The 13819-nt window shown below is 34.5% G+C and overlaps 1 protein-coding gene and 1 non-coding gene across 5 annotated transcripts in view; one reads left to right on the forward strand and one right to left on the reverse strand.

Annotated features, from left to right (window-relative positions):
• Positions 1-13819, reverse strand: part of FRAS1 (Fraser extracellular matrix complex subunit 1) — a 404163-nt gene that overhangs the window by 89390 nt on the left and 300954 nt on the right. For all 4 annotated transcript variants that reach the window (XM_016154420.2, XM_016154419.2, XM_036227812.1 and 1 more), the window contains 2 exons: positions 1857-1988; positions 474-599 (listed from right to left, as the gene is read on the reverse strand). In XM_016154420.2, coding sequence (XP_016009906.2) covers positions 474-599; positions 1857-1988 — 258 coding nt within the window. The remainder of the gene's footprint in view (positions 1-473; positions 600-1856; positions 1989-13819) is intronic.
• LOC118609044 lies at positions 2405-2523 on the forward strand. Its single transcript, XR_004953234.1, has one exon. It is a non-coding gene; the product is annotated as a 5S ribosomal RNA (ribosomal RNA).

Genomic DNA, 13819 nt, shown 5'->3' on the forward strand with positions numbered 1-13819 from the left:
TTGGAAAGTTGATCATTTTTGCACTGCTAAATTGCATAGATAATACTTTTTAAATGTGTCCCCTTTTCTTATGGATGAAGATGTATGTAGTTTACACTATAATAGTCACAGTGCAATAAATATTGTGAAGATTTACATGTGAGATTAAAGGAAAAAAATTTCATGTCCACAAACAATCCATAAGAAAGTGGCAGCTGACGATTCATATGAGGTTGTTCTAAATGAGTTTGCTCTAGGTTTCAGAAATCATCCAATTTCGCCTATGACTTTATAGTTTAGGGGCACTGGCAGTGGTGCAGAGAAAGAAGTCCCAAATATTTCAGCCGATGGGTTAAACACTAAAGGTTTTTCCTTTCTAAGCATCTCCTCATAGTTTGTCCTATAAAGTTGCTTTAATTTTTGTCTGAGACACATAAAACTTCCTGTAGAGCAAGAGATCCTTCAAGTAGGTTGATGACAGAGTGAGCAGCTACCTGTAGTCATGGGCCCTTGGAACTCAGCTGTGTACTTAAGGAGCACACCATGTTCTGGAGGTTTCCGAAGCTCAAAGAAGAGTTCTTTGGGTGCTGTATCAGTATCTCTTACTACCAACTGAAGTCCTACAGTCAGGAGAATAAAGCAAGGTAAGGAGATACATACATTAATTATATATTCTGTATATATTACAGCTATAAGTTAGGCTGAAAGTCATATTGTGGTTAATCTGATGCTCATAAGAAAGCACTGTTTAATTCCAATCGACCACAAAAAAAGTGAAAAGTGATAATGTAGTCAATTCCAAAATGCAAGTAGGTTCTTCCAAAAGTTAACTTATAAGTAATTATCTCTGAATTCCGAACACCATTTTTCTTCCATACCAATGAGGATATGGAAGCCAGAAGAAGGCCAGTTCTGACTGGCTAGGGTAGGTTTTCTTCCAGAAAATGTTCCCCAAAATTGGTTTGCTTTTCATTGTTTTTTTTTTTCCCTTCTTCTTTCTCTGAATCTACAAAAGAGCCAAATTATTTTAACAATGGCTGCTCTAGCCATCACTGAAATAAGAAATAGGGCAAAAGTGACAGTTGTCTTTGTATATATGGCTTGTTTATAAGTTGGATTATAATTAATTTTAGGCCAATACCCATATGTAGAAACTGGGTAAGAATCTGTAGAGCATACCTAACAAAAATCACAGTATATACTGTTTGCTCTTGATGTTCTTGGTAAAATAATACACTTCTAAAGAGTAAGTATACTCATAGCGACTAAAATCACATACAAAATAACTGACCCAACAAACTTTTCTGTTATTGCTCCTGTTACTCTTTACTTTCTAAACAGAAAACAAGAGCAGCCATTGAAACCCCTCCCCTCTATTCTCTCTATTCTCTGTTACTATGTATTTTAGTGATGGCAACAAATCAATCTCCTGGAGGCTGGAAAATAAATTCTATGTTGTATTCCATCACTGAGCATTGGCCTCTGAAGGTTTTATTCCCTTCTATCTGTGTTCCTTCTATATCCATGGAAATGGGCAGAGGGGAGAATATATATGAGAATGCATGCAACTTCTGAAAGAAGAGGGCATTACTTTTTGGTAACCACCAAGAGGTTTAAGGACGAATATGGTAAAAGGGGTCAAATATATGGTGACAGAAGGACACTAAACTTTGGGTGGTGAGCGCACAATGCAATAGACAGATAATGTATTACAGAATCGTACACTTGAAACTTACATAACATTATTAACCAATGTTACCACAATAAATTTAATTAAAATAAAAAGACATTTGAACAGGGGCTGTTATTGAAATATGGTTCCATAATATGATTTATGGTTCCAAAAGTCAAGTTTCTTTCAGGCTCCCAGTTCTTACCTATAGGAGTGCTAGCTCCTGGGCTGACCTGAAGCAGTGGGGCTGTGACTTGGAACACGGATGGGCGCTGATCAGTGGGAAGTAAGTGAATGGTGAGGACCATCTCTGGACTTGTGTGCTCTCCATCGGAAACTATAAGGGGTGTACAGACACAGATCAGCTTGTAGTCTGGTCACCTTCAGGCTATTTCCATGAATATGTAGCCATAAACTGTTTTAGATTACCTTAACACTTTGAGGAGATGTTTACACATGGAAAAAATAAGCGAGTAAGTAAAATATTGTGAGCTATTTAACAAAGTATAACAAAAAAGCTAAAGGACCATAACACCAAGGTCATTCTAAGAAGCAAGTTTCACAAGATGATATTGATAAATGTTAGTGGAAAGGAAAGTAAGACAAAATATGCCCCCTGAGATGATACTGGTAAAAGCTTTTATTTATGGAATTATTATTTTTTTAATTAAATTCTTTCTTACAATGTTCCAGAGAAATTCAAAAAATCATTTAAAAACTGACATGTCTATGTCTTATTAGAAAATAACTTTAGTCTATGGCCATGCTACTCTGAACAAGCCTGATCCCTTCTGATCTCAGAAGCTAAGCAGGGTTGGGCCTGGTAAGTACTTGGATGGGAGACCACCTAGGAAGACCAGGTGCTGTAGGTATAAAAAATAAAAAAATAAGGGATTGTAAACTGACAAGGTCCTTGCAATCTGTGAGGTCAACCAAGGGTTGCCTTGCTTAAAAAAAAAAAAAAGAAAGAAAGAAAAAAGAAAAAAAATAACTTTAAACAGGACATAAAATGTCCATAACAAATCTCTCTAATGACATTTTTTTTGGAGGTAAGCAGATCCTTTTTTACCTGATCATTATGCACAGTCCAATAAAGGGAAGGCATCTTTGTGAACGAAACAGGTAAGATTTTATTTTCCTGGATAATCTGACATTCAAATGAACACTGATCACCCAAAGGAAATGAAAGAAGAATTGCATGATTCTTGACTTTTGTTTCCACTTTCTCACAACTTAACAAACCCTCGCATCTCTAAAAGCCAGGTTTTAAGGAACACCTGCACCACAAATTCATCAATGTGTTTATCTGTAGTGGCAATTGAGAAAACTATACTACTGACTATTTTAAATGTGTCTATGGGTTGGTTATAAAAACCTAGTTTCTTTTGGACTTAGTAACAAGTCAGTAGAAATCTGACCTCCACTTAAGCAAAGTAGAGCATTGCTCAGTGACTCCTAGTAATGATTCCATTTAGATTTCAGATTTCTCTTTTCCTTGAGAACAGATCTAAAAGATATGGCTGGATTTTATAAGGTATACAAAAGAAATTCAGAAATAGCCCTCCTAAGGGATACAAGACATCAACCCTGTAAGAACGAAGGTTTTATGGCTCTGTTCATTTGGTCAAATGTAAAAATATTGCTTCTGATTCTTTGTTAATGCTCAGTCTTCTCTGTGGATCACCAAAGATAAGGAAAAATGATTCTTAACTTATGGGGGTTTGGAGACAAACATACAAACTTTCTATAAATTTCAGTGGATTAAGGATTCATGAATTCCCTGGAATCTAAATGAAGAATCTTTATGTTAAATAAAAATAATTGTAAAATATGATTTTATTTTTAAATGTTTTACATTGATTTTATTTTTTAAGTGTGTGTAGGGGAAACCTAAGGGATTCTTCAACATCCTTACATTACAAAAAAGGAGAAAAAAGGCCTAAAATCAAGAGCTTTGGTCATATTATACAGCTGTCAGTATGACCAAAGCGTATCTTTGCCTTTGTAAGTAAATGAATGAAAGCTATATTCTGATACATATTACACAGCAAGAAAATATATCATGCAGGTGGCAGGGTTTTACAAGCAAACATGAGAGCTTACGATCGAAATGTTAGCAATTACATGTCCAGCCCTCCTTTAAGCAACATTTATAATTTTGCTGAGAAACAGTCAAACTGCTTCTTTGGGTCAGATGCCTCCTGAGCACCATTCACCTTATGTTTTTCTTGCTCAGGATGGTCCTCCAGAGCATCTGTACTTGTCTTGAAGCAGTTGGGTTAGAAATATCAGCTTTCCTCATCTTAGCTGATGAATCAAATGAGCTATTCTCTTTCATTTTATGGGTTAATATCAGGGCTTGGGCTTGTTGCTGTCTTATTTCATTATGTGCCCAATTTAAAGTTCTCTCTCACAAAACTCTCCTAAAGAAGATGGCTTCCTTCTTACCAGATTCCGCAAGTTTTTTTCTTTTTTTTAAAAAAGAAAGAACTTCTTAAACCCTTCACGACTATTAACTTGAAATGGATCATATACCTAAATGTTAAACACAAAACTACAAAACTCCTAGAGGATAACCCAGGAGAAAACCTAGATGACCTTGACTATGGTGATGCCTTTTCAGATACAAGACCAAAGACGTGATTCATGAAAGAAATAATGGATAAGCTGGACTTCATTAAAATGAAAAAATTCTTCTCTGTTAAAGATAATGTCAAAAGAATGAGAGGACGAGCCACAAAATAGGAGAAAACATTTGTAAAAGATGCATCTGATAAAGAACTGTTATCCAAAATGTACAAAGAACTTAAAATTTAACAAAATGAAAAACAAAAAACCTTATTTAAAAATGGTCCAAAGACATTGACATAAACCTCACCAAAGAGGATATATGGATGGAAAATAAGCATATGAAAAAAATGCTCCTCATCATATGTCACCAGGGAAATGCAAATTAAAACAAGAATAGACCCTACTACCAATTAGAATGGCCAAAATCTGGACCACTGACTACACCAAATTCTGGTGAGGATATGAAGCAAAAGAAAGTCTCATATATTGCTACCGAGAATGAAAAATGGTATAACCACTTTGGAAGACAGTTTGGCAATTTCTTACAAAATGAAACATACTCTTACTATATGATCCAGCAATTGCATTCTTTGGTATTTACCCAAAAAGAAACTGAAAATTTATGTCCACACAAAAACCTACATACATGTTAACAGCAGCTTTATTCACAATTGTCAAAACTTGGGAGCAACCAAGATATCCTTTAGTAGGTGAATGAATAAATAAACTATGATATATCTAGAGAATGGAATATTATTCAACACTGAAAAGAAATGAGCTATTAAGCTACAAAGGAAAAAAAATAGAGGAAACTAACATGCACATTACTAAGTGAAATAGGCCAATCTGAAAAGGATGCATATTGCATGATTCTACCTTCATGACATTCTGAAAAAGTCAAAATTACGGAAGACAATAAAAAGAATAATGGTTACCAAAGGTAGGAAGTAGGATAGAGAGATGAATAGGCAGAGCACAGAGAATTTTTAAGGCAGTAAAAATACTCTGTATAATATTATCATGATGGGTGTCATATATTGGTCCAAAACCACAGAACGTACAACACTAAGAGTGAACCCTAAAGTAAAGTGTAGATTTTAGGTGATACATAGGTTCCTTGGTAAAAAAAAAAAAAAAAAAATGTACTACTTCAATGAGTGATATTGATAATGTGAGAGGTTATTATTTTATAAATGTGTAGGGGTAGGAAATATCGGCGATATCTTTATACCTTCTTCTCAATTTTGTTGTAAACCTAAAACTGCTCTAAAAAACTTTGTCTTTAAAATAAAATTTAAAAGAATCAGTCAACGATAAAAAGAAACCTCGGGCAGAAACAACATAATTTAAGGTCAATTAAAGCTCCATTTACTTTACTCTTAATAATAGGTTCAAGGATCTCTTAACTTCAAGTCCCAAAGAAATTAATAGTTAATTCCTTCACCTACTCAAGGTTTCAGGTAAAAGTTGAGGCTTGGAAACCAAAGTGGAACATTATTAATGCACTCATTTTTCATGACCAACATATGTACAGACTAGGCTAAACTAAATATCCCATACTCAGACTCAGAAACTTGTATTAAAATCCTGGTACTATTGTTTACTAGGTGTGGAAACCTAAACAGATTACTAACTCTAATGACTCTTAGTTTCCTCAGCTTTAAAATGCTAAAAATAATATCTATCCTTACAATATTATTACAAGGATTAAACAAGACAACTTGTATTGTAAATTGATTTGTAAAGTGTAAATGGTATAATCTATTGTATATTATTAGTGATTGTGTGAATTATCTAGAAGTCTGTCTCTAGAAATGACCTCATACTAGGTTCATATTAACAATGACACAACACTAGAAAAAGAAATAAAAGGCCTCAAACTGCAAAGTAAAAAGTAAAACCGTAACTGTTTGCAAATGACATATCATTATATATAGAAAACACTAAAGATACAATCAAAAATCTAAGAACAAATGAATTCAGTAAATTTGAAGGATACAAGATCAGTACATTGATGCAGGAAATTGCAGAAGACACATAATAAATGGAAAGATATTCCATGTTCATGAATTAGAAGAATTAATATTGTCAAAATGTCCATACTACCTGAAGCAATCTACAGATTCAATACAAACCCTATCAAAATCCCAATGGCATTTTTCATGGAAATAGGACAAATCTAAAATTTGTATGGAAGAGATTGGATTAAACTTGGAGGCATGAGAGATGTTCCCAGATCCCTCCCCTTGAAATACAATAAGCTAAACACCTAAAATGCAACCGAAAACACCCAAACTGCACACCAGCATGTCAGAGTATGGGATCTGCACACAGGAACCACCACAGGTTAGAACCCTGGGTGTCAGGTGGTGGACTGGGAGTAACAAAGAAGCTGCCCGTCACAGCCGGAGCTCCCTGCAGGAGGATGGGGAGGGGAAAAGGAGCGGCAAGTTCCCTGAAGATCCCTGCTTTAGAGTGCTGTGAGCTCCATGTGGCCCACAGCAGTGCCCAATCATCAGGACAGAAGGCAGAGAGACAGGGACAGCAGAAAAGTGGGGATGGCAGAGAAACAACAGTTGATTTTTACCAGCAGCAGTTGCAAAACTGAGGCTGAGCCACAGCCTCCAATCCCTAACCCAGAGGGACCCTCCCCCCATACCCTCCAAGACAGAATGCTGCGGAGCCCCAGGGGAATCTGAGCGAATGCTACCAAAACTGTCACTAATACTGACAGGAACTGAGACTGAGGGTAGCGAGCATGATTAAACATCTATAAGGAAAAAAAAAGACATTATTAACACTATACAAAGCAGAGATCCAAGAGGCTTAGATGCCATGTACTGGAAGCCAAAAGAAAAACACTTTATTTGCAACAGGCTAAGGACCATTATGTAATAAATCTTTCTGGGGGCGGGGGAGCAGAACATACTTCCATTAATGCCTAGGTGGAGAAATAACCCATTAAACTCCATGAACAACTAAGGTGAACATCCAATTATCTCAACCCAAAAAGGCCTTCACCAAAACACATCATATTAAAATGATCAAAAATCAATGACAAAGGCAGAATTTTCAGGGCGGCCAGGAAAAAGAAGATGGTAAACTATAAAGGAAAACCCATTAGATTATCGTCAGACTTCTCAGCACAAACCTGACAAGCCAGAAAGAGTGGAATCAAATATTCAAACTATTTAATGAAAGGAACTACCAACCAAGAATAATGTATCCAGCTAAGCTCTCCTTTAGATATGAAGGAGAAATAAAGACTTTTCCAAACATACAAAAATTGAGAGAATTCTCCACTATGAGGCCCAAACTACAGAAAATACTAAAAGAGGTCAGCTCACCTAAAATAAAATGACAAAAAAGAAGCATACTTAGGAGTAAAGTGACTATCAGGTCAATAGAAGCAAGGAGTACAACCTTTACTACGATCAGGGTATTATAAGCTTAAAATAAGAAGAGATTTGCTATAGTAAGATAGTAATGAACATTCAGCATACATAGGGACAAAATGAGACAAAAATGACTGAAAAGGACACTATTCAAAGATCCAAAATTGCAAAGGAGAATGGAGATAAGGCACATGCAGAAGAAAAAGGACTACTGTATATATACAACTATCCTTTTCATATTTGTAACGGTGACCACTGGCCAAAGATTTAGAACTGAAGCATAAAACATAAACAAGAAGGACCAGAGAGAAAACCCACAAAAACCGACCAAAATAAAGAAAACAGAAACACAAGGACAGGGAAGCAATGGAAACACTGATCTACCAGAAAGCAAAAGATAAAATGGCTATAAGAAGAACTAAAGGGAGAAACAGAACAAAACACTATCATAGTAGGGGATCTAAATACCCTCTGTCAGATATTGACAGATCATCCAAAGAGTTGCAGATTGGATCAAAAAACAAAACCCAACCATATGCTGCCTCCAGGAGACATCTCAGTTCCAAAGACAAATATAGACTAAAAGTGAAAGTGTGGAAAATGATGTTTCAAGAAAATGGCATTCAGAGAAAAGTGGGAGTAGTGATACTAATATCAGATGAAATAGACTTAAAAATAAAAAAAGGTAAAGAAAGACACTGAGGGACACTTCATAATGATAAAGGGAATCATACACCAAGAAGACATAACACTTTATATATCTATGCTCCCAATCAGGGAGCCCCAAAATATGTAAAGTAATTACTAACAGAACTAAAGGGAGAAACAGACCAAAATACTATCATAGTAGGGGACTTAAACACCCCACTGTCAGATATGGAAAGATCAAATAGAAAATCAATAAGGAAATGACATCCTTAAATGATACATTAGACCAACTGGATATAATTGACATTTATAGAGCTTTCCATCCCAAAACAGCTGCTTATACATTCTTCTCTAGTGCACGTGGAACATTCTCAAGGATTGAGCACATACTGGGACACAGAGATAGCCTCAACAAATATAAGAGGGTCGAAATCATACGAACCATATTGTATGATCATAACGCTTTGAAACTAGAGATCAATTGTATAAAGAAAGTGGAAAGAACCCCAAATAAATGGAGATTAAACAACATACTACTGAAGAATAACTGGATCGGAGAGGAAATAAAAAGGGAGATTAAGAGATACATAGAAACAAACGATAGTGACAGTACAACATATCAAAACTTTTGGGACATGGCAAAAGCAGTCATAAGAGGAAAGTTCATATCATTATAGGCCTACCTTCAAAAACAAGAACAAGCCCAAATAAATAACCTAATGCTTCATCTTAAAAAACTAGAAAAGGAAGAACAAATGAAGCCTAAAGTCAGCAGAAGGAAAGAAATAATCAAAATTAGAGCAGAAATAAAGGAAGCTGAAAACAAAAAAAGAATAGAAATAATAAATGCAACAAAGAGCTGGTTCTTTGAGAAGGTTAATAAAATTGACTAATCCTTGGCTAGTCTCACTAAAGAAAAAAGAGAAAGGACACAAATAAACAAAATCAGGAGTGAAAGAGGGGATATTACAACAGACATTACAGAAAAACAAAGGATCATAGAAGAATACTATGAAAAAGTATATAACACAAAATTTAATAACCTAGAAGAAATAGACCAATATTTAGAAAAATACAACCTTCCTAGACTGAATCAAGAAGAACTGGAAAATCTAAATAGAATGATCAGCAGAGTGGAAATTGAAACAATCATCAAAAACCTGCCAAAAAGTAAGAGATCAGGACCAGAAGCTTTAACAGTGAATTCTATCAAACATTGAAAGAAGATTTAATACCTATTCTTCTCAAATTCTTCCAAAAAATTGAAGAGGAGGCAATACTTCCCAACTCATTTTATGAGGTCAATATTACTCTGATACCAAAAGCTGGTAAAGATAACACAAATAAAGAAAACTACAGATCGATATCTCTCATGAACACAGATGCAAAAATCCTAAATAAGATATCAGTGGACAGAATGCAGCAACATATTAAAAAGATTATACATCACAATCAAGTGGGCTTCATCTCAAGGACATGGGGATGGTTCAACATACACAAATCAATTAATGTGATACACCACATAAACAAATTAAAAAATAAGAATCGTATGATCATACCAATAGATGCAGAAAAGGCCTTCAACAAGATATAGCACCCATTTATGATAAAAACACTTCACAAAATTGATATAGAAGTATCTTAGCATAATAAAGGCCATATATGACAAGCCCTCAGCCAACATTATACTTAATGGTGAAAAACGGAAAACCTTCTCTCTAAGATCAAAAACAAGGCAAGGCTGTCCACTATTGCCACTCTTATTCAATATAACATTGGAAGTCCTAGCAAGTGCAATCAGGCAAGAGAAAGATATAAAAAGCATCCAAATAGAAAACGAAGAAGTCAAACTGCCACAATTTGCAGATAACATGATTCTCTGTATAGAAAACTCTAAAGACTCCACAAGAACACTACTAGAAACAATAAGCAAATACAGTAAAGTCTCTGAATACAAAATCAATGTGTAAAAATCCATAGTGTTCCTATACTCTAATAATGAAGAGTAAGAAAAAGAAGTGGAAAAAATAATTCCTTTTGCAATTGCAACAATCAAATAAAATAAAATAAAATATCTAGGAATAAATCTAATGAAACATATGAAGGACCTATATAATAAAAACTATAAGACCCTATTAAAAGAAATCAAAGAAGATATAAAAAAATAGAAAGATGTTTCATGTTCTTGGATTGGAGGAATCAACATAGTTAAAATGACCATATTACCTAAAGCATTATACAGATTTAACGTAATCCCCATCAAAATCCCATCAGCATTTTTAAAGATATAGAACAAAAAAATGGCCGCAAAAATATGAAAAGATGCTCAACATCACTAGCTATTAGGAAAATGCAAATCAAAACCAACTAACATCTCACACCTGTTAGAATAGCTATAATCAACAGGACAAGTAGTAACAAATGTTGGAGAGGATGTGGAGAAAAAGGAACCCTCATCCACTGCTGGCGGGACTACAAATTGGTACAGACACTATGGACAATAGTATGGAGGTTCCTCAAAAAACTAAAAATTGATCTCCCATGTGATCCAACAGTCCCTCTAATGGGTATTTACCTCAAAGACTTGAAAACTTATATCGAAAAGATACTTGCGCACTGATGTTCATAGCAGCACTATTCACAGTGGCCAGGACATGGAAGCAAACGAAGTGTCCTATGACAGATGATTGGATTAAGAAGCTGTGGTACATATATATAATGGAATATTACTCAGCCATAAGAAGAGAAGAAATACCGCCATTTGCAACAACATGAATGGACCTTGAAATAACCATAGTAAGCAAAATAAGCCAGACAGAAAGGTTAAAAATCACATGATATCACATATGTGGGATATAAACCTAAAAGTAACAAATGAACAGGAGAAACGAACAGAGACTCATGGAATGGACAATGGACTTGTGGTTACCAGAAAGGAGGGGGGAAAATAAAAAAATAAAATGTTAAAAAAAAATTATGTATATATAGTATGAAAAAAAATAACCTGACATTTAAAAAATAAAAAATAAATAAAATTTGTGTGGAACTATAAGAGAACCTGAATAGCCAAAGCAATCTTGAGAAAGAAGAACAAAGCTGGAGGCATAATGCCCCTTGATCTCAAACTATATTACACAGCTCTAGTAATTAACACTTTATGGTATTGGCATTAAAACAAACACATAGATCAGTAGAACAGAATAGAGAGCCAAGAAATAAACCTGCACATATAAGTTCAATTAATTTACAACAAAGAAGTCAAAATGATACAATGGGAAAAGGACCGTTTCTTTAATAAATGGTGTTGGGAAAACTGGACAGCTAATAAAAGGAGACTGGACCACTATCTTACACCACACACAAAAATTAACTCAAAATCGATTAAAGCCTTGAACATAAGACCTGAAACTATAAAACTCTTAGAAGAAAATCTAGGCAGTAGCTCCTTGACATCAGCTTTGATGATGATTTTTTAAATTTGATACAAAAAAGCAAAGGCAATAAAAGCAAAAATAAACAAGTAGGAGTACACCTGCACAGCAAAGAAAGCCATCAACAAATGAAAAGGAAACCTACCAAATTGGAGAAAATTTTTGCATATCATGTATCTGATAAGGAGTTAATGTTCAAAACAGATAAAGAACTCATACAACTCAATAGCAAAAAAAAAAAAAAAAAAAAAAAAATCCCCGATCTGATTAAAAAATGGGCAGAGGATCTGAATGGACATTTTTTCCAAAGAAGACACACTGATGGCCAACAGGGACATGAAAAGGTGTTAACATCACTAATCACCAGAAAAAGGCAAATCAAAATGACAAAGATATCACCTCACACTTGTCAGAATAGATATTATAAAAAAGATAATAATTAACAAGTGTTGGTGAGGATGGAAAGAAAAGGAACCCTTGTGCACTGTTGGTGACAAAGTAAATAGGTGCAGCCACCATGGAAAACAGAATAGAGGCTCCTAATTAAAAATAGAACTATCATATGACCTAGCAATCCCAATGCTGAGTATTTATCTAAAGAAAGCAAAACCACTAACTTGAAAGGATGTCTGAACCCCTACGCTCACTGCAGCATTACTTGCAATACCCCTAAAATGAAAATAACTTAAGTATCCATTAATGGATGAATTGATAAAGAGAACATGGATGAATGGATATATCAATAATGGAAGATAATTCAGTCAAAGAAAAGAATAAAATCTTGCCATTTGTGACAACATGATGGACCTTGAAGACAAACCATATGGTCTCATTTATATGTGGAATCTGAAAATACAAAATAAACAAACAAAAAACCCCCCAAAACCAAAACCCAAGCTCATAGATACAGAGAACAGATTGGTGGTTGCCAGAGGTAAGGGTGGGAGGTGGGCGAAGTGGGTGAAGGTGGTCAAAAGGTACAAAAAGTATATCTAGTTATAAAATAAGTAAGTCCTAAGGACATGATGTACAGCATGGTGTCTAGAGTATAATGCTGTATTACATATTCAAAAGTTGATAAAAGTGTAGATCTCAAAAGTTCACATTATGAGAAAAAAATCATAACTATATATGTATTTATGAACTCAGTTGGTATAATGGATACAGAAATAACTTCAACCGTGGTTGACATGTTTTCTTTCCCTCTAATCCCAGGATATCCAGGATATTAACTGGACTTATTGTGGTGATCATTTCACAATATATACAAATACTGACTCACTACACTGTGCACCTGAAATTAATACAATGTTATATGTCAATTATATCTCAATAAAAAAAATTTTTTTTAAAGTGACATAACACTAAAATTTACTTTTAATTCAAGTGTGATTTTTTAACCCTCAAAGAAGAAAGGAAGGTTTGAGAGTTTGAGGGATGTGACTTTTCCACCGAGATTTATCCCTACAAAAAATGTAATATGACTTATAGATGGTCAGTCTAATAGATAGTCAGTCCTAACTAAAGAGCTATTTAAGGATGCCACTTATAGTCAACCATCCTCACTCTAGATCTAAACAAGAAAGCGTGTCTCTATTTTGCCCCAGCATAGAAGCCAGGTCTGACCCTGCCTTTGCTTATTGACATTCAGCTTCTATTGCACCATGGACTAAAACTGGGATGCTGAGGCCTTCTACACACAGTCACAACTCAGTCTCTGGGTCATAACACTTTTCCTTCTAGTAACCAATCATTCAATGAAAGGCTCCATTCGAGACTATGAGTGTCACATAGAGATGATTATGTGCCAATCACTGTTCTGGGATATATATATATATATATATATATATATATATATATATATATATGTTATATATGTTTTATATATATATATGTTATATATGTTTTATATATATATGTTATATATGTTATATATACATATTATATATAAACATATTATATATAATATATACATATTATATACATAAATATATATATATACATATTATTATTCATTATCTTCATTGATGGATGAGGTATTCAGGCACAGAGAGGTTAATAAATTCTCCCAGAGTAGGCAGAATCCCAGGCAGTCTGTATCCAGAGTTGATAATCTTAACCAC

Source organism: Rousettus aegyptiacus, unplaced genomic scaffold, assembly GCF_014176215.1.
Source record: "Rousettus aegyptiacus isolate mRouAeg1 unplaced genomic scaffold, mRouAeg1.p scaffold_m13_p_10, whole genome shotgun sequence".
In the NCBI taxonomy this organism is placed as follows: Eukaryota; Metazoa; Chordata; class Mammalia; order Chiroptera; family Pteropodidae; genus Rousettus; species Rousettus aegyptiacus.